We start from the raw sequence: 22676 nt of genomic DNA, 5'->3' as shown, positions 1-22676 counted from the left end.
ACTTAATGGTAAGGTCCTAGGGAGTGATGCTGAACAAAGAGACTTGGAGTGCACGTTCATAGCTCCTTGAAAGTGGAGTCGCAGGTAGATAGAGATAGGATAGTGAAGAAGGCGTTTGGTATGCTTTCCTTTATTGGTCAGAGTACTGAGTACAGGCATTGAGAGGTCGTGTTGCGCCTGTACAGGACATTGGTTAGGCCACTGTTGGAATATTGCATGCAATTCTGGTCTCCTTCCTATTGGAAAGATGTTGTGAAACTTGAAAAGGTTCAGAAAAGGTTTACAAGGATGTTGCCAGGGTTGGAGGATTTGAGCTACAGAGAGAGGCTGAACAGGCTGGGGCTGTTTTCCCTGGAGCATCAGAGGCTGAGGGGTGACCTTAGGCATCTGGATGGGTATATGATTAGGAAGGGTTTGGAGGGATATGGGTCAGGTGCTGGCAGGTGGGACTAGATTGGGTTGGGATATCTGGTCGGCATGGACAAGTGGACTGAAGGGTCTATTTCCGTGCTGTACATGTCTATGACTCTATGAACTCAAACCCTCCACTTATAGCAAAATCCTCATACAGCTCCCTCTAGCAGGGTGACCAGAACAGTACACAGTCCTGCAAATGTGGCCTCACCGATGTTGTTTACAACCTCAGCATGACGTCCCATACTCAATGAATGCCCAATGGTCTGTGGGGCCTCTTTGTACTGATCAATGAAGGCAAGTGAGGTAGACACCTGCTTAACCCCCTGTCTACCTTTGACGTCACTGCCATCTAGTGGAAAGAGGATCTTGAGAGATAGCAAGTTTCATGTTGATGGGGAGTTTGGGACAATGGCGGGCATGGGTCAGGATCAATCGAAACAGGAAACCAAGGCAACTAAAGTTGCTGTGTTGTTGTTGAAGAAATGTATTGATAGTTTGTCTTCTGTGGATGTAAGTTACGGCTGTTTTTGAGGGCTTTCGGGAGAGACTTGCCATGGAATCTTTGGGGAATGTTAGAGCTTAACATGGGTGAGTTAATTCCCCTGAAATACAGAATGCTGTTTACCTGTCGATTGTTTGTCATTTTAAGCAATATACAAAAGCCAATGTGCTGGACAAATGATCCTTCATAATGGAGCCACGACGGTTTCTTTGTCGACATGAGTTAGATTGAATAGCAGTCTTTAGCACTGAGCCTCTCTGTGAGTTTGTAACCTGAGCTGGGGAGATAACCACTGCCATTTATAGGGAGCCATGATATGGTGGTCCGGTGTTGGACTGGGGTGGACAAAGTTAAAAAATGTCTCAACACCAGGTTATAGTCCAACAAGTTTATTTGGAAGTACAGGCTTTCCAAGCACTGCTCCTTCATCAGGTAGCTAGTGGGGCAGGATCATAGGGCACAGAATTTATAGTAAAAGATCAAAGTGTCATACAACTGATGCGATGTATTGAACAAATGTAAATTGCTGTTAAGTCTATAATCACTTAGAATGGGGATGCAGGTTTCGAATGTGTAAATCTCTGAACTTCTTTCAAGTTACAGTCCCGAGATAACTTAAGGTTTTATCAGTATTAAAAAAAAAGACACCTCGGCTCAGACAATGCATTAAAAAATGTGAGGTTCAAATCTGTCTGGATCCCAACGTTGAATCAGAGTAGAACTGACTGGTGTTGTCATTTTGAAATTTATAGCGAGGACGTATGGTAGGAACATCTTTGCAGCAATCAGGATTGCATAGTGAGGGAAGTGAAAACTTGGACAATCTGTCACTAACATCATCCAGTGCTATGAATGCATTTTTCTTTAAATGAAATATATTTTGCATTCTCTTTGAATTTTTTTCAGACCAAGAGGAATGCTAGATTTAACAAATTCTAATAAGCAGTTACCATCGGTTTATTTAACTGTTAATTTTGCGAATGCAATGTAAATGAATCTGATATATGTAAGATCATGCACCTGTGCGCTCTCTGATATTATGTTTGGTTGGTAAAGCTGTGCTGTCTGGGTTGGTATATTCCAGCTGTGTACCTGCACTCCGGTTGGTATGTGCAATACTCTGTACCAATGGTCCAAGTACTTGCACAAAGCAATGAATATTTATAACTCGCTGCATCTGGAAATCTGATTATGTTAATTAGTTTTCCTCCATGAGACATTTTTGATGAAGTCATGTTGCTTATAATGAGGAGGGCAGAAACATATTAGCTGAGTGAATGCTGGAAGTAAAAGCCAGAGTCATGGAATTGTGCAGTAGGAAAAGAAAGAGACCAAAGGATTTGGAGTGACTTTCGATTAGTTGAATGAATGTGTTGTCTGGAGTTGTTTTATAATGGCATTGTTTCAGATTGTATGCAATACAGCATCATCAATTCTAGCAAGTTTTTAAAAAAAATTGCATTAAAATTTGTTTCTTTGAATATCATGCAATTTTAAAATATGATTAATAGTGTTCCCAACTCAGTAAGTCTGACTATTGCTTTTGTTATTGTTCTCCTGGTCTGGTGTCTTCAGCAATGTTTTTTTTAATGCACTATGTAAAACACTCAGAGAGCTGGAGGCTCCTCTATCATATTGCCGGACTTATTTTGCCTGTTGGATCCCAGGCATCCTAACGAGTTCTTGCAAATCTTGGGCCACTGTCAGTACTGATAACTCCATCTCACTAATGCTAACATCCTGGTTCTTGCAAAATCTTCTGACTTGCAATAATCAATGCCACGGGGCTAGGAGTTCATAGTACCATGAGAGGTTGCATTAAAAATTTGTTGTTTAGCGAGATACATGTGTACGTATGTTGAAAGAAGCACTAATAAGTTGATCAGAATGTGAATTGGATGACTGGCATCGGAGATGGGACAAGTAATGTTACTGGGGTTTGAGAAGAAATGAGAGAGGTCTTGTCTCTGGGAATTATTAGAAATACATCATGAAATTAATGTGAGGGGTAAGTGGGCAAAACCTGACATTAGCCAATGTCTGATGGTAAATTTAGATCAGCCATCCAAATGGATTGATAGTACTAATCGAGGATTTTGAAAGTGTAGGAAGCCAAACTGGCTGAAATTAGAACTCGGATTGGCCACTGAATGATGGAGCAAGCTCAAAGAGTGTGCCTTCTCCTGTTTCCTGTAAGTACTATTTGAAGTTTGGGTAGATGGACTGAAGGTCTTCTGCCTGAAATTGTTACTATGTTAATAACAGATAATTATCCTCAATGAACAATCTGATGTGCCCTATCTCGCCATGCAACTCCTCACCATGAGGTGGTAGATTAAATTCCACAGAGTATTTGACTAGATATTTGCTACAATGTACTTCTATTTCCTTGAAGCACTTTCCTGTAGTGTAAGGCCAGGGAAATTTTCACGAGAGGTGTGCTTTCACATGTTTTCTCCATCCGTTTTACAAAGATTCCTTCAATGGGAAACAGCAGATTAATGTAATGTGGCATCATGGACTACAGCAGATCACTCTGTGGTATCACTGCAATATGTTAGATCAAAGGCACAAATTACTTGTTATTTGCATTGGTTGCCATAGCAAACTCCATTCTCTGACTTCAAGCTCTGCAGGAAGAAATCATTTAATTTACTGGTGTGCAATTTAATAAATTAATTTCCCCTCAGAAATGTGCTTAAGTGTTTGTCAAGCAACAAGTGCACTGTATATTCTTTTAATGATGTGTTCCTGTAAGTCTGCTGTAATGAGCAGACCTTAGCTTGTAAAGGTTACTTTTTATGTTTGCATCATTTGAAAGATAGATAGTCTTTATAAATGTGCAAGACAGAGAGAATCTCTTGTGCACACAGCCAGACAAAATAAGTGTCTTTTATTTCATGATCCCTTTAGAATGTTTCAAAGTACAGAATTGTGTTGATAGTTTGCAGTTTGGTATACTGTGGCTACCTCCTGGACGAAAATGGAGCTTGCGTAGTCCTGTAGATTTGTGTGAAATCTGTAAGGTTACATGCTAACTTAAATTTTAAAAAAAAGCAAAGAACTGCGGATGCTGCAAGTCAGAAACAAAATCAGAAATTGCTCGAAAAACTCAGGTCATATAACATCCGCTTGTGGATAGGAAGCAGAGTTAAAGTTTCAGGTTTGGTGACTTTCTTCAGAATTTCAGCTTAAAACACAACCTGGCCTACAAAAATGCATAGCCACCTAATGGATGTTCAGAGGGAGACTGTGGTGTCATGGATTTTCTGGCAGCACGGTGGCTCAGTGGTTAGCACTGCTGCCTCACAGCGCCAGGTACCCAGGTTCGATTCCTGGGCGACTGTGTGGAGTTTGCACATTCTCCCCGTGTCTGCGTGGATTCCCTCCAGGTGCTCTGGTTTCCTCCCACAGTCCAAAGATGTGTAGGTTAGGTGAACTGGCCATGTTAAATTGCCCGTACTGTTAGGTGCATCAGTCAGAGGGAAAGGGTCTGGGTGGGTTACTCTTCGGAGGGTTGGTGTGGACTGGTTGGGCCGAAGAACCTGTTTCCATCCTGTTGGGAATCTAAGCTAATCTAATCTAGTCCATTTAGCTAAAAGCAAATTACTGCAAATGCTGGAATCTGAAACCAAAAGAGAAAATTAGGCGGCACGGTGGCACAGTGGTTAGCACTACTGCCTCACAGTGCCTGAGACCCGGGTTCAATTCCCGCCTCAGGCAACTGACTGTGTGGAGTTTGCACGTTCTCCCCGTGTCTGCGTGGGTTTCCTCCGGGTGCTCCGGTTTCCTCCCACAGTCCAAAGATGTGCAGGTCAGGTGAATTGGCCATGCTAAATTGCCCGTAGTGTTAGGTAAGGGGTAAATGTAGGGGTATGGGTGGGTTGCACTTCCGCGGGTCGGTGTGGACGTGTTGGGTCGAAGGGCCTGTTTCCACGCTGTAATGTAATCTAATCTTAAAAAAAGAATGCTGGAAAATCTCAGCAGGTCTGGCAGCATCTGTAAGGAGAGAAAAGAGCTGACGTTTCGAATCTAACTGACCCTTTGTCAAAGCAGTTAGACTCAAAATGTCAGCTCTTTTCTCTCCTTACAGATGCTGTAGTCCATTTGGCTCTTCCTTTGGCTATCAGTATGAACAACGTGTTCAGTATAATTATAAATATCCTTCAGATGACCACTTTTAAAACATTCCCACAGTCTCTAAATCCCCTTGGTCTTAATTAAGTGTTTTTAAACTATTTATCAGTGTGCCTTTTTGTTTAAAATCTGTAAATGCGTATCCTTTTTGAGAAATGGTCTGGGAACCTCTGTGAATGGCGACACAAGGAGGTAAATCTGTATAAGAAAAGCAGCTGGAGCATTTCACTCGAACCTGCTCCACCATTAAATAACAATGTGGCTGCTTTGCTTATGGCCTTAGCTCCCAAGGTTCTGCCCGAACCACCAACCACTCTTCTCCACCCCCCTCCCCAACAACCCTCGAATCGCCTGTTAATTCACAATCTCTCCAACTCGATCCTGAATATGTTCAGTGACCAAAGCGTTCATGAACCTCTAAGAAGAAGAAAAATCAGCATTGTCTAAAATGGCCAGCCCCTTATTTAGAAACTGTACCCTGTAATTCTTTATTCCCTGTGGGCAGTGACCTCTCAGCCTCTGTTAAACCCTTTCAGAATCTTGCATGATTCAATAAGATCCCCTTTCCTCCTCCCAAACTGCAATCTCAACACAACTGCTTCATCCCTTCATTAAACTAGAGATGATTCAGAAAAAGATTTACCAAGTTGTTGTTGGGAATGGAGGGTTTGAGTTGTAAGGATAGGCTGGATGTTTTTCACAGGAGAATAGAAAGTTGAGGGGTGACCTTGCAGATGTTAAGAAAATCATGAGGGGCATGAATTAGGTTAGTAGGAAAAGTCTTTTCCCTAAGGTGGGGGGGGGGGAAGTTCAAAACTAGGGGGCATATGGTTAAGGTGAGAGGAGAAAGATTTAAAAAAAGAGATGAGGGGCAACATTCTGTTTATAGTGTTGTTAGTGTGCGGAATGAACTGCCAGAGAAAGTGGTGGATGCAAGTAGGGTAACAGCATTTTAAAAGATAATTGGATAAGTACATGAATGGGAAAAGTTTGATTAGATTTAAGATTAGATTCCCTACAGTGTGGAAACAGGCCCCTTCGGCCCAACAAGTCCACACCGACCCTCCGAAGAGCAACCCACCCCTGACGAATGCACCTCACACTATGGGCAATTTAGCATGGCCAATTCACCTGACCTGCTGTTTTAAAAAAAATTCTCAAGGTCAGGTTCGTAGGAGAGTAGTCTGACACAGAACAAACGACCAAGAGGCGAGTCTGCTAGAATATGAGCATTTTATTCCCCGCAGCGTCGCCACAACCAGGTCTCATACTTACAACGGGTCTGGCTTATACTCACTCTACATGTTACCGGAACTGGGAGCCGTCAGTTCTCGTAGAGCGGTTGCCAACAACCCACGCTCGGCGGTTAAACGTAACCCCGGAGCAGACTCACCGAACTGGAGACTTTTCCAGCTGATATTCATGTGAACAGCAGAGCAAGGCTAAAAAACACATTCCATTCTGGTTACATACAGATAAGAAGATTCACACGGGGAGGTGTGTAATAAGATTCACACGGGACTAAGCAACACCTCCATTCCGGTTAGATTCACACATGTATTGGGACATAATTTTTAACCGTTTCACCACACCTGCACATCTTTGGACTGTGGGAGGAAACCAGAGCACCCGGAGGAAACCTACGCAGACACGGGGGGAATGTGCAAACTCCACACAGACAGTCACCCGAGGCTGGTATCGAACTTGGGTCCCTGGTGCTGTGAGGCTGCAGTGCTACCCACTGAGCCACCGTGCTGCCCTTGGAAGGATAATGATCAAATGCAGGCAGGTGGGCTTAAATTTCGTCTGGGGAATATGGTCGGCATGGACGAGTTGGACCGAAGGGTCTATTTCCATGTTCTATGACTCTATCTCAGCACTCTAACAACTCTTCTCTGAACTGTCTCTAATGCAAAAAAAGTCCCTCCCTAAATAATGAGAACAGAACTGCACAATACTGTGCACACAGTCCTCTCTGTGTAGTCTCTGAAAGTCCTGTGCAGTTTTAGCAAAACCTCATACTTTAATAATTTAACCCCACAAAGACTTATTCTTTTATAAGCCATTTGGCCCGTCGAGCCTGCTCCACCATTTATTAAGATCATGGCTGATCTATCTGTTGTCTGAGCTCCTCCCACCTGCATTATCCCCATAACCCTTAGTTCCCCTATTATATAAAAACCCATCCAACTGTGTCTTTATATATTTAATGAAGCTTCCTCTACTGCTTCCTTGGGCAGAGAACTCCAGAGATTCACTGCTGTCTGGGAAAAGCAGTTTCTCCTCATCTGTGTCCTAAATCTACTCCCCCTAATCTTGAGGCCATGTCCCCTAGTCCTCGTCTCATCCACCAGTGGAAATAACTTGTCTGCCTCTATCTTATCCATCCCTTTCATAATTTTATATGTTTCTATAAGATTCCCTTTCATTCTTCTAAATTCTAAGAAGTACAGTCCTAGGCGGCTCAACCTGTCCTCATAGGGAAACCCCGTCATCTCCCGAATCAACCTGGTGAACCTCTTATGCACAGCCTCCAAAGTCAGGATATCCTTCCTCAAGGAGGTGCAGCCTTACCAACACCTTGTACAATTGCAGCAGAACTTCCCGGCTCTTAAATGCAATCCCTCTAGCAATGGAAAACCAATATTCTGTTTGTGTTCCTGATTACCTGTTACTCCTGCAAAGCAACTTTTAGCGATTCATGTACGGGCACTCCTAAGTTCCTCTGCGCAAGAGCATGCTGCAACCTTTCGCCATTTAAATAATACTCTGACCTCCTAATTGTACTTCCAAAGTGAATAACCTCACATTTACTAACCGTGTACTCCATCTGCCAGACCCTTGCCCACACATTCTCTGCAGTTTGCCTTTCCTGTCAATTTAGTGTCATCAGCAAACTTGGATATGTTATACTTTGCCTCCTCTTCCAAATCGTTTATACATAATCATGAACAGTTGTGGGCCCAACACTGACCCCTGCTGCACCCCGCTCACCACTGATCTCTAAGCAGCGGAGCACTCGTTTATCCCAACTCTCTGCTTTCTATCGGTTAACCAGTCCTCTACCCATGCTAGCACATTCCCCGCAACTCCATGTATTCTTATCTTAAGGATGAGCCTTTTATTGGCACCTTATCGAATACCTTAGGAAATCCAAGTATTCAACATCCATCTGTTCCCCTCCATCCACCGCGTTTGTTACAACCTCAAAGAGCTCCAGTAAGTTTGTCAAACAAACCTTGCCTTTCGGAATCCATGCTGGGTCTGCCTGACGGAATCCATCCAGATGTTTCACTACTTCTCCTTTTAATGATAGCCTCCAGTATTTTCCCAACTACAGATGTTAAGCTAACGGGCGTATAGTTATCTGCCTTTTGTCTACACCCTCAATCAGGGATGTATCATTTGTTGTTTTCCAGTCTGCCAGGACCTGCCTGGAGTCCAGTGAATTTTGGTAAATTATCACCAGCACATCTACTATAACTTCTGTCATTTCTTTCAGCACTCTGGGATGCATTCCATCAGGACTAGGGGACTTATCTACCTTTAGATCCTCAAGTTTGCTCAATACTACCCCTTTAGTGGTAACAATTGAATTGAGGTCCTCACCTCGCATCATATCCTTAACATCATTCTTCAGCATGTTAGACACTGTGAAGACTGACAAATAGTTATTTAAGGCCTCAATTGTTTCGGCATTACCCAATATTAATTCCCTTTTCTCATCCTGCAAGTGATCTATGTCCACTTTAGCCACCCTTTTCCATTTTACATAATATATAAAAACGTTTCCTACCTGTTTTTATATTCTGTGCTAGTTTACGTTCGTAATCTATCTTTTCTTTCTATATTGCTTGCTTTGTGGTTCTTTGTTGCTTTTTAAAGTTTTCCCAATCTTCCTGTTTCCCACTACTCTTGACTTTTTTGTAAACCTGGGCTTTTAATTGGATGCCTTCTTTTGTTTCCTTGGTGATACGAGTCTGGCCCTTCTACCCTTGCTATCCTTGTTTTTGACCTGAATATACTTTCCTTGGGCACTGTGAAAAATCTCCTTGAAAGTCCTCAACTGTTCCACCATATCATTTGTGTTTCCAGTCTAGCCAACTCCTTTCTCATCCCATTCTCGTCTCCCTGGCTTTAAATGCTACTATTTCATCTTCCTTTTATATCCGAAATTCGATTATGCTGTGATTACTCTTTTCCGAGAGTATCCTTAACCATTCGACCATTAATTTTACCTGTCTCATTATACAGAACCAGATCTAAGATTGCACACTGCCTTATAAGTTCGGTAAATGCTGTTCAAGAAAGTAATCACGGATGAGTTCTATGAACTCCTCTTCAAGACTGCCTCTCCTGACCTGATTCGGCCAATCAACGTGCATGTTCGAGTTCCCCATGACAACTGCCGTTCCATTCTGTAATGCATTAGATATTTCTTGATCGATCGACTGTGCCACTGTAGCATTATTATTGGGTGGCCTATAGACTACTCCCACCAGTGACTTTTCCCCCTTACTATTCCTGATCTTCACCCAAATGGATTCAACATTTTGCTCCTTAGATCCTATATTGTTTCTGCCTATCATCCCAAACTCATCCTTAATTAAGAGCATGACCCTACCTTCCTTACCTTCCTGCCTATCCTTCCTAATTATCTGATACCCTCGAATATTTGATTCCTAGTCATTGCTACCCTACAACCATGATTCTGCAATGGCAACTAAATCATACCCCTTTGTTCAGATTTGCACAACAAGTTCATTGACTTTGTTTCAGACACCATAGGCATTAAGAAAAAGTGCCCTCATATTCATTGTCCCTTTTAGAATCTAGCCATCTCCTTGTCTTTTGCATAAGAGTCTGTTGCCCAATTTTACTTTTTTCTTTTCTCCCTTTTTCTCTGGTCTTTGCATTGCTTCCCTCTGCCTGGACTCCCATCCCCTTGCAGTTTTAGTCTTTCCTTCCTCCCAGTCTCTCTGCTCATTGCATCTACCTTAACTGCTGCATCTTCTGACCTGACGCTGTGGTTTCCACCCTCCCTGCCAACCTCGTTTAAAGCTTCCTCAACAGCTCTAGCAAACCTGTCTGCAAGGATATTGGTCTCCCTCGAGTTCAGGTGTAACCCGTCCCTTTGGTACAGGTCATACCTTCCCCAGAAGAGAACCCAGTGATCCACAAATCTGAAACCCTGCCCCTTGCACCAACTCTGCAGCCATGCATTTGTCTGCCATATCTTCCTATTTCTGCCCTCACGAGAATGTGGCACAGGCAGCAACCCTGAGATTACTACCCTTGAGGTCATCCTTTTAGCTTCTTTCCGAACTCCCTAAATTCACTTCTCATGATCTAATTGTTTTCTGTAACTAATTTTGTGATTTATGAGGTCACTTCAATCCCTCTTCAGCATTCTGCAGTTTTAAATAATATTTAGCTTCTCTATTCTTCAGGTTATTCTCAGGTTATACTCCATCAGTGAATCTTTTTGACCATGCATTTAAACTATCAAAGTCCCTTTGTAGTCTCTTTGAACAGTCCTTGCAACTTGTTTTCCTAATGATCTGTGTGCCATCTACAAGGTAGAAGTCAGGAGTGTGATTGAATACTCTCACTTGCCTAGATGGTGCAGCTCCGACAACACTTGACAAAGCAGCCCGGTTGATTAGCACCACATCCTCAGACATCCACTCCTTCCACCACTGACGCAGAGTAACAGCAATGTGTACCATCCACTAGGTGCACTTCAGAAATTCATCAGAGCTCCTTTTAAACAGCACCTTCAAAGTCCACAACCACTACCATCCCGAAGGGCAAGAGCAGCAGATACATCCACTTTCTCAACGCTGTAACTACAGGAGGGCTACAGGGATCAGTGTTGGGTCTTCATCCAGATCATTTATTCCAGTTGAAAATAGTTGGAGATCATGTATTGTAACCAAATGCGCTGAAGATATGAACATAATTAGGAAAACAAGTTGGAAGGAGTGTTCAAAGAGACACATTTGGGAGTTTGATAGGTTAAATGAAAGGGCAAACATTCACAGATGGAGTATAACCTGAGATTATCCAATTTGCAGGGAAGAATAGAAAAGTTAAATATTATTTGACAACTGCAGAATGCTGCAGGAGAGGGATTGGAGTGCCCTCCTAAATCACAAAGCTAATATTGAGTTAGAGCCAGCAGTTCAGCCTTTCTTGGGATAAATGATTGGGGTTGAGGTTGCGCTAAAACTGAACAGGACTTTGAGAGACTACACAGAAAGGAATGTATGTGTAGTATTGTACAGTTCTGTTCTGTTCTCATTATTTAGGGAGGGACATTTTTGCATTGGAGACTGTTCAGAAAAGGATTGCTAGCTTGTTCCCTGAGATAGTCATAGAGCATGGAAACAGACCCTTCAGTCCAACTCGTCCACGCCAACCATGTTCCCTAGATTAAACTAGTCCCACCTACTGACATTTGGTCCTTATCCCTCTGACCTTTCCTAATAATGTACTCATCAAAATAGCTTTTAAACATTGTTAGTGTACCTGTATCCACCACTTTCTCTGGCAGTTCATTCCGCACACAATCATGCCCACGCACACAATTACATACACACTCTTGCCTGAAGTTTTAAAATTGTGTCCCCAGTCCTTCTGACATCAATGAATGAGGACAGTTTTTCCTTCTCTATCAAATTAGTAACAATACCATAGGCCAGCACTTCCTGAAGTGTATCTGAATGATTTTCTGGAACCAACTTGAGAACAGGCCACCCAAGACTGGGTATTGTGTAATGAGAAAGGAATAATTTGGAATCCAGTTGTTTGGGGTTTCTTGGGAGTAGTGACCATAACGTGATAGAATTTCTCATCAAGGTGGAGAGTGACGGAGTTGATTCTTAGATTCGGATCCTGAATCTGATCAGGGGAAACTACAATGGTGTGAAATGCGAGTTGGTTTTGATAAATTAGGGAATGTTACTTAAAAGGATGATATTGGAAAGGCAATGGCAAATGTGGATGAACTGCAACAATTGTTCATTTCTGCAATTGTCAAGCAGACAAGGTGGCTGTGTATTAAATCCAAGGAAGACATATACAAACTGGCCAGAAAATAAAAGCTCTGAGGAATGGAAGTAATTTAGATTTCAGCAAAGGAGTACAAAAGAATTGATTAAGAAAAGGGAAATAGAATGAGTGTTAATTTGTATGGAACATACAAACTGCCTGTAAAAGTTTATAAAGATATGTGAAAAGATAAAGTTTGGTGAATACAAATGTATGTCCCTTACAGTCAGAAACAGAGGAATTTATTGGAGTGGTGAGGGGAGGAACTGGTTGATCAACTAAGTACATGCTTCAGTTCTGTGCTCACAAAGGATGACACAAGTAACATAGCAGATAATGGGAAATACGGGGTTTAGTGAGCGGAAAGAATTAAAGCAAATTACTGTTAACACGGAAATGGTATTGGAGAAATTGATGGAATTGAAGGCAGATAAATCACCCGGATTTGATAATCTACATGCCAGACCATAAGATAGAGGAACAGAATTAGGCCATTCAATCATGGCTGTTAGATTTGTTAACCCCACTCCCCTGCTTTCACCCAGTAACCATTGATCCCCTCATTCAAGAACTCTGTTTTCCCTTATTAGCCAGAGCACTTAAAGAAGTAGCCCTTTCAATTGTGGATGCATTGGTGGTCATCTAAAATTCTATAGAATCAATAAGTATGGTGCTGGAAAAGCACAGCAGGTCAGGCAGCATCCGAGGAGCAGGAGAATCAATGTTTCAGGCCCAAAACGTCGACTCTCTTGTTCCTCGGATGCTGCCTAACTTGCTATGCTTTTCCAGCACCACACTTTTCAACTCTGACTCTGCAGCATCCGCAATCCTCACTTTCTCTGAAGATCCTAGAGACGCTGGAATAATCCTGATAGTTTGGAGGTAGCTAATGTAACCTCTATGGTTAAAAAAGCAAGTAGAGATAAAGCCAGGTATGATAGATTAGTCAGCTTGATGTCGGTAGTGGGAAAAATGTTCGAGCCCATTATAAAAGATCTAATAGTTGAGCACTTGGGAACCCAATTGCAGGATCAGAAAGGGAAAATGTGTTTGACAAATGTACTGGCATTCTTTGAGGATGTAACTAGTCGAGCTGATCAAAGGGTGCCAGTGGATTTTGATTTCCGGAAGGCTATTGACAATCATACCCCTACAGTGCAGTAGCAGGCTATTCAGCCCATCGGGTCCACACCAACCCTCCGAAGAGCATCCCTGTAACCTTGCATTTCCCATAGCTAGGTGAAAGTGAAGACTGCAGATGCTGGAGATTAGAGTCAAGGTTAGAGTGGTGCTGGAAATTCACAGCAGGTCAGGCAGCATCCGAGGAGCAGGAAAATAGACATCAGGAATTTCCCATAGCTAATCCACTTAGCCTGCACATCCATTGATGCTATGGGCCAATCTATGTAACCTGCACATCTTTAGACTGTGGGAGGAAATCAGAGCACTCGGAGGAAACCCACGCAGACATGAGGAGAATGTGCAAACTCCACACAGACCGAGTCCTGAGGGTGGAATTGAACCTGTAACCCTGCCACTGTAACACAGCGGTGATAACCACTGATACATTGTGACACATGCGCGACAAAGTCCTACATTTTAAAAAAATCATTCACTCATGGGACGTGGGAGTCACTGGCTGGCCAGCATTTATTGACTGTCCCTACTTGCCCTTGAGAAAATGGTGGTGAGCTGTCTTCTTGAATTGCTGTAGTCCATGTGCTGTAGGTTGACAGTAATCTGAGGGAAGGAGTTCCAAGATTTTGACCCAGCAACAGTGAAGGTAAGATGATAGATTTCCAAGTCAGGATGGTGACATTCCCATGTATCTGCTGCCCTTGTCCTTCAGAATGGGAGTGGTCATTGGTTTGAAAGGTGCTGTATAAGATATTTCGTGATAAGACTATAAAATTAAAGCGCATGGAATTGTGGCAATGTGTTGAGATGGTAGAAAATTTGTTCCCTGTCTGACAACCAAGAGTAGGAATATGCAGGTCTTTGTCCAAATGGTTGGCAATGAATAGTGGGGTACGGTGGGGATAAGTGCTAGGACTCCAGCTATTTACAACATATTATTGATTTAGGTAAGGGATCTAAATGTGATATCTCAAAATGTGCAGATGACACAAAACTGGGTGGGAAGGTGAGCTGTGAGGAGGATGATGCAATGATGTTTACATGTGACTTGAACAAGTTGAGTGAGTGCATGGCAGATGCAATATAAAACATTACAGCACAGTACAGGCCCTTCAGCCCTCTATGTTGCGCAGACCTGTGAAACCAATCTGAAACCCATCTCACCTAAACACTTCCATTTTCATCCATATTTTTATCCAGTGATCATTTAATTGCCCTTAAAGTGGTGCGTCTACTACTTTTGCAGACAGTGAGTTCCACGCCCCTACTACTCTCTGAGTAAGGAAACTACCTCTGACATCTGTCCTATATCTATTATCCTTCAATTTAAAGCTATGCCCCTCATGTTAACCATCACCATCCGAGGAAAAAGGCTCTCACTGCCCACCCTATCTAACCCTCTGATTAACTTATCTGTCTCAATTAAGTCACCTCTCAACCTTCTTCTCTCGAATGAAAACAGCCTCAAGTTTCTCAGCCTTTCCTCACAAGACCTTCCCTCCATACCAGGCAAAATCCTGGTAAATCTCCTCCTGACTCTTTTCCAAAACTTCCATGTCCTTCAGGAATGCGGTAACCAGAACTGCACACAATACTGCGCCAGAGTTTTGCACAGCTGCAGCATGACCTCGTGGCTCCCTCGCTCGACCATGGTTTAACGTAAATAAATGTGAGTTGATCCACTTTGGGAGCAAAACAGGAAGATAGATAATTGTCTGGATATAAATTGGGAGGGGAATGTGCAATGAGGCCTGGGTATCCTTGTGCAGCAGGCAGTGAAGAAGGCAAATGATATGTTCTCCTTAATAATGAGAGGATTCGAGTACAGGAGCAGGCAGATTTTGCTGTAATTGTACAAACCAATCCGGAGTAGCGTGTACAATTTTGACCTCCTTATCTGAGGAAGGATAAGGAAGAACAAAGAAAATTACAGCGCAGGAGCAGGCACTTCGGTCCTCCAAGCCTGCGCCAATCCAGATCCTCTATCTAAACCTGTTACCTATTTTCCCAGGACTTGTATCCCTCTGCTCCCTGCCCATTCATGTATCTGTCTAGATACATCTTACATGATGTTATCGTGCCCACCTCTATCACCTCCGCTAGCAATGTGTTCCAGGCACCCACTCCCTCTGAGTAAAGAACTTTCCATGCATATCTTCCCTAAACCTTCCCCCTCTCATCTTGAACTCGTGATCCCTAGTAATTGAGTCACCCACTCTGGGAAAAGGTTTCTTGCTATCTACCCTGTCTGTACCTCTCATGATTTTATAGACATCCATCAGGTTCCCCCTCAACCTCCATCCTTCTAATGAAAATAATCCTAATCTACTCAACTTCTCTTCATAGCTGGCACCCTCCATACCAGGCAACATCCTGGTGAACCTCCTCTGCGCCCACTCCAAAGCATTCACATCCTTTTGGTAATGCGGCGACCAGAACTATACACAGTATTCCAAATGTGGCCGAACCAAAGTCCTATACAACTGTAACATCACCTGCCAACTCTTGTACCAATACCCAGTCTGATGAAGGAAAGCATGCCCTATGCCTTCTTGACCACTCTATTAACCTGCGTGGCCACCTTCAGGGAACAATGGACCTGAACACCCAGATTTCTCTGTACATCAATTTTCCCCAGGGCTTTTCCATTTACTGTATAAGTTCACTCTTGAATTGGATCTTACAAAATGCATCACCTCGCATTTGCTCGGATTGAACTTCATCTGCCCAACTCTCCAATCTATCTATATCCTGCTGTATTCTCTGACAGTCCCCTTCACTATCTGCCACTCTACCAAACTTAGTGTCATCTGCAAACTTTGCTATTGAGGGAGGGCAATGAAGATTTACCAGACTGATTCCTGGGATGGTGGGAATGATGTGTGAGAGGTTGTGTTGGTTAGGATTATGTTTCCTGGATTCCAGAAGAATGAGGTGAGGTCTCGTAAAAATCTTGAAAGTTATAACAGGACTATACAGGGTAAACGCAGGAAGGATGTTATCAGTGACTAGGGAGTCCAGAGCAGCAGTCATGGTTTAAGGATATTGGGTCACCCTTTCATGACTGAGGTGAGAAATGTCTTCATGCGGAGATTGGTGAGCCTGTGCAATTCACTATCAGAGAAAGCAGTTGAGGTTAAAAAAAAATGTACGATTTCAAAAAGGAGTTTGATGTCGTCTAAAGAGGTCAAAGCAGATGAGGAGAAACAAGATTAGTCAACCGTGATCAAATTGAATGGGGAGCAGGCTCAAAGGGCAGACTGGCTTAATCTTCCTATTTACTATCTTTCAATGTATCTGTCTCAGACAGAACTGTCATGGCCTTGTATTATCAGAAAAAAAAGCAGCAATTGCTGGAAAAGCTCAGCAGGTCTGGCAGCATCTGTGGAGAGAAATCGGTTGACATTGCAGATTGAGTGAGTCTCAGCGTGGTATTATTTCTAGACTGTTAATCCAGAGACCCAGGTAATGTTCTGGGGACCGACATTCAAATCCGCCATGGCAGATGGTAGAATTGGTATTCAATAAAAAGTCTGGAGACTAATGATGATCGTGAAATCAGTATCAGGAAAAGTCCTATCTGGTTCACTAGTGTCCCTTAGCAAAGGAAATCTGCCCTCTTTGTCTGGTCTGGCCTACATGTGACTCCAGATCTACAGCAATGTGGTTGGCTCTTAATTACCCTCTGGGCAGTTGAGGATGGGCAATGATTGCTGACCTAGCCACTGATGAATTTTTAAAAACCTTGATCAAATCTGTCCTTGAATCTCCTCTTCAAGGAGAATGACCTTATGTCCCCCAGCCTTACGTCAGACCTAAAGTGCTTCTTCCCTGGAACTAGCCTGATAAATCTCCTCTGCGTCTTGTCAAGGCTTTTCCTACAGTATAGTGGCCAGAACTCGATGCAGTACTCAAAGCTGTTTGTTGATTACAGCTATATCCAGGTTGTTACAAGATGAGGAGATTTGTTCAGGATATCCTCATCTTTTCCTACTTATTGTTTGTTTTTGAATTTTAAAAAGTGCACTTACAAGTTCAGCATGTACTTAACTGTCAATGTGTGTGATTACAAAGAACCAGTCAGTTTTTTTACTTAAGTTAGGGGTTAGTTTTATTAAGATCAAAGGATGAAAATGTGAAAATGCGTACTGATTTCTGTGACCTGCGTGCGTGTGCACACTTTCCAATCCCACGTGCAAGTATATAAATTACAGAGCTGAACAAGGTAACTTTGCCCAAATGGTACTCTGTGGGAGAAACAAAGAAAGACAGAATAGCTGTTGGTCCGGCAGAGGTTATTCAGAGCCTGCTAATGTGGTCATCTGGAAGGGCTGTTGTCGGAATCGATGTCACTATTTGAAACCCCTGCTTGCAGAAATGGAGACCCCAGCACTTGGCAAACCGGGCTCAGCCTTAGATGGAGAAAGGGCAAGTTCGTAGCAAGCGTTCTCCCTCAGCTGCCAAAACCATTTGGAACACACGATGCCAACCTGTTTCTGCCCTCTTGTAGTCGGTATCAACCTCACTATTTATCTTCCTTCAAGTTTGGTGTCATCAGCAAGTTAACAATGTTAGTCTGCTTCAATATCTAAGACAACTGTGAAGTTAGGAAGACCCTACTTTCTACCATCCTTAGTCTGAGAAACAACCACTTTACGTGGCTTCTGTTGTTAAGCCAATTTTTTAAATCCAGTCTGACTCCCTTATAGAGGAGCTTCAATTTTGTAACTAGCCTTTGTGATGTTTGTCAAATGTTTTCTTAAAATCTGTATAGGCTTAATCTGTCTCTTACAAATCCATGGTGGTTCCTCTTAATTCACTCAAACTTGCCTGAGTGCCTGTTAATTATTCTTTTCCCCCACTAGTTATTTATTACTTCCATAATCTTACCCATTGCTGATGGTTAGCTAATTCGCCTGTAGTTCCTCACACCCTTCCTTGAGTGAGGGTGTCACATTTTTGCCTTTCTCTAATCCTCTGGCACCTTCCCCCATATTTCAGGGAGATTATTGCAAACCTTCTGTTGTCTCCCCTCTCCCCTCCAACATCCCTTAGCCACTTGGGATGTCAACCATCTAAGTTGACTTGTGAAGTCTCTATACATATCTTTCTACTACATCCCACCAATCAATTTTCTCTTTGATCGTCTCCGCTATCTCTGCTTCTCCCAATATTTTGTCAGATTCCTCTTCACGTTGCAAAATATTCATTAATATTTAGTGAGTATTTGAGTATTATAATGAGTGCGGCCGCACTTGGAGTATTGTGTACAGTTCTAGTCACCACATTATAGGAAGGATATAGAAACTTTGGAAAGGGTGCAGAGGAGATTTACTAGAATGTTGCCTGGTATGGAGGGAAGGTCTCATGAGGAAAGGCTGAGGGACTTGAGGCTGTTTTCATTAGAGAGAAGATGGTTGAGAGGTGACTTAATTGAGACATGTAAGATCATCAGAGGGTTAGATAGGGTAGACAGTGAGAGCCTTTTTCCTTGGATGGTGATGGCTAGCACGAGGGGATATAGCTTTAAATTGAGGGGTGATAGATATCGGACAGGTGTCAGAGGTAGTTTCTTTACTCAGTAGTAGGGGTGTGGAACACACTGTCTGCAACAGTAGTAGACTCACCAACTTGAAGGGCATTTAATTGGTCATTGGACAGGCATATGGATGACAATGGATTAGTGTAGGATAGATAGGGTTCAGATTAGTTCCACAGGTCGACGTAACATCGAGGGCTGTACTGCGTGTAATGTTCTGTGGGCTGTGAGTACAAATAATTCAGGAGGCAATGGCCTAGTGTTATCACTCGACCATTAATCCAGAAAGTCAGCTAATACTCTGGAGACCTGATTTCAAATCCTATCATAACATATGGTGAAATCTGAATTCGATAAAAAATCTCGAATTAAGAATCTACTGATGACAGTGAAACCATAGTTAATTGTTGGAAAAACCCATCTGGTTCACTAATGTCCATCAGGGAAAGAAATCTGCCACCCTTTCCTTGTCTGGGCGACAGGTGACTCCAGACCCACAGCAAAGTGGTGGACTCTTAACTGCCCTCAGGGCAATTAGGGATGGGCATCAAATGCTGGCTTGGCCAACAATGCCCACATCCTCTGAAAGAGTAACAAAAAAAATGTGTATTCTAACTTTGCTTTGAGTCTTCCGTGTCAGCTCTTTGTCCCAAATAGCAATATTCTATGCTTACTGTTTACAGGCAAGTAGGAGAATTTTAGATTCCCTTTTATGTTGACTCTCATTCTATTCTTGGATTCTCTTCTGTCCATCTTATTTCCCTTTTCTCTGTTAATCTATTGCATTTTGACCTGTTTCACGTGTGAAGCATTCACCTGCCATTCATCATGCACAGTCTTTCCTTGACACAAAAAAAATCACATTCTCTATCTCCCTCAATGACTCCGTTACCTTTTACCCTTGTTGGAATTCAGCTGACCTGTACCTGAAATAACAGATTCTTAAAGATCTGGTCTGCTAACAGAATTTCCTATCGTCTTTGTAAGGACTAACCAGAATAAAATGGGACCAAACAGACATTTTTCAAATTAACGTATTCAGCCATGCTATGTCAAACCTGTTGAACGGGTGGGACTTGAACCTGTGTCTGATGATCCAGAGCTCAGGACTCGACTGCTACCACCAGCCCCGTGCTGAGTCATAGTCACAGAGATGTACAGCATGGAAACAGACCCTTCAGTCCAACCCGTCCTTGCCGACCAGCTATCCCAACCCAATCTAGTCCCACCTACCAGCAGCCAGCCCATATCCCTCCAAACCCTTCCTGTTCATATACCCATCCAAATGTTGCAATTGTACCAACCTCCACCACTTCCTCTGGCAGCTCATTCCATACACTTACCACCCTCTGCGTGAAAAAGTTGCCCCTTAGGTCTCTTTTATATTTTTCCCCTCTCACCCTAAACCTATGCCCTCGAGTTCTGGCCTCCTCCACCCCAGGGAAGAGACTTTGTCTATTTATCCTATCCATGCCCCTCATGATGTTATAAACCTCTATAAGGTCATCCCTCAGCCTCCGATGCTCCAGGGAGAACAGCCCCAGCCTCTCGCCATAGCTCAAATCCTCCAACCCTGGCAACATCCTTGTAAATCTTTTCTGAACCCTTTCAAGTTTCACAACATCTTTCTGATGGGAAGGAGACCAGAATTGCACGCAATATTCCAACAGTGGCCTAACCAATGTCCTGACAAAGACATGAATGATAGGAGCCAGCACAGTGGGACAATCAAAAATCACAGCAACAAAGGCAGGAGTATGTTGGGCGAAAGACACACACAACACATGCTTATCTCACCCCTGACCCCAAACACACTCGCAACTGACCACTCCCATTTGTCACAGTGTGGAGGATGAAAGACCATCCCACCAACAGCAACATTTAGCTTCTACCCCAACAGGGTTGGGGTAGAAGCTATACGTGTCCAGAGGGATTAGAAAGTAAAGCTGACATTATCATCAGTTTCAGAACTGTCACCTACAAAGTGGATACATGGCCTTCCCTAAGGACACTGGGAAGTTGGTGTCATGTCTATTGAGTAACTATTGAACTGCACCACAATAACTTAGAAACAGCTGTAGGCCCTTTGGCCCCATGGGACAGCTCTCTGATTCAATAACAGCATGGCTGACCTGAAAGTCTTAACTGTACTTTCTCACCTCCTCCATTAACTTTCAACTCTTTTAATTCATTCATGGGTCGTGGGCATCAATGGCTGGGCCAGCATTTATTGCCCGTCCCTAGGTGCCCTTGAGAAGGTAGTGGTGAGCTGCCTTCTTGAACCACTGCAGTCCACATTCTGTAGGTTGACCCATAATGCCGTTAGGGAGGAAATTCCAGGATTTTGAGCTGTGAAGGAGCAGTGATATATTTCCAATTCAGGATGGTGAATGGGTTGAAAGCAAACTTGCATGGGGTGGTGTTCCCATGTATCTGCTGCCCTTATTCTTATAAATGGAAGTGGTCGTGTGTTTGGAAGGTGCTGTCTGAGGATCTTTGGAGAATTTTGGCAACATACCTTGTATGTAGTACACAATGCTGCGACTGAGCATCGGTGGTGGAGGGAGTGGATGTGGCGCCTAACAAGCGGCTGCTTTGTCCTGGAGAGCACAAGGTTTTTACATGTTGTTAGAGCTGCACTCATCCAGGCAGGTGGAGAGTATTCCAGCATACTCCTGACTCGTGACTTGTAGATTCTGGACTTTGGAGATTGAGGAGGAGAGTCACTTACCGTATGATTCCTAACCTCTGACTGACTCATGTAACCACTGTATTTACATGGCTGGTTCAGTTTCTGGTTGATTGTTCATTCCAAGATGTTGACAGTGGAGGACTCAGTGATCATAATGGTATTGAATAGAAGGAGTGATGGTTAGATTCTCTCTAAATAAAGATGATCATTCTATGGCACTTGTGTCATCGAGTCAGAGAGATGTACAGCACAGAAACAGACCCTTCGATCCAACCCAATCTAGTCCCACCTGCCAGCACCCGGCCCATATCCCTCCAAACTCTTCCGATTCATATCCCCATCCAGATGGCTCTTAAATGTTACAATTGTACCAGCCTCTTCCACTTCCTCTGGCAGCTCATTCCATACATGTACCACTCTCTGCGTGAAAATGTTGCCCCTTAGGTCTCTTTTATATCTTTCCCCTCTCACCCTAAACCTATACCCTCTAGTTCTGGCCTCCCCCACACCAGGGAAAACACTTCAACATTTATCCTATCCATGCCCCTCATGATTTTATAAACCTCGATAAGGTCACTGCTCAGCCTCCGATGCTCCAGGGAAAACAGCCCCAGCCTATTCACAACTCTCCCAATAGCTGAAATCCTCCAACCCTGGCAACATCCTTGTAAATCTTTTCTGAACCTTGTCAAGTTTCACAACATCTTTCCGATATGAAGGAGACCAGGATTGCACGCAATATTCCAACAGTGGCCTAACCAATGTCCTGTACAGCCGCAACATGACCTCCCAACTCCTGTACTCAATACTCTGACCAATAAAGGAAACATACCAAACACCTTCTTCACTATCCTATCTACCTGCGACTCCACTTTCAAGGAGCTATGAACCTGCACTCCAAGGTCTATTTATGGAGTCATAGAGATGTACAGCATGGAAACAGATCCTGAGTCATAGAGATGTACAGCATGGAAACAGATCCTTCCGTCCAACCCGACCAGCTATCCCAACCCAATCTAGTCCCACCTGCCAGCACCCGGCCCATATCTTTCCAAACCCTTCCTATTCATATACCCATCCAAATGCCTCTTAAATGTTGCAGTTGTACCAGTCTCCACCACTTCCTCAGGCAGCTCATTCCATACACTTACCACCCTCTGTGAAAAAGTTGCCCCTTAGGTCTCTTTTATATCTTTCCC

The 22676-nt window shown here is 43.2% G+C and overlaps 1 protein-coding gene across 1 annotated transcript in view; it reads left to right on the top strand.

The window, feature by feature from the left end:
- The first annotated feature begins 9351 nt into the window (after positions 1–9351).
- The window catches only part of LOC122559266 (NCK-interacting protein with SH3 domain-like), a 116604-nt gene continuing 103279 nt past the window's right edge, over positions 9352–22676 (top strand). Inside the window, exon 1 of the mRNA XM_043708647.1 lies at positions 9352–9476. Within this exon, the coding sequence (XP_043564582.1) occupies positions 9352–9476 (125 nt within the window). The remainder of the gene's footprint in view (positions 9477–22676) is intronic.

This window comes from Chiloscyllium plagiosum, chromosome 18, assembly GCF_004010195.1.
Source record: "Chiloscyllium plagiosum isolate BGI_BamShark_2017 chromosome 18, ASM401019v2, whole genome shotgun sequence".
Taxonomy (NCBI): domain Eukaryota; kingdom Metazoa; phylum Chordata; class Chondrichthyes; order Orectolobiformes; family Hemiscylliidae; genus Chiloscyllium; species Chiloscyllium plagiosum.
Note: the sequence above shows the minus strand (reverse complement) of the source record. Positions and strands in the feature narration are given on the sequence as shown.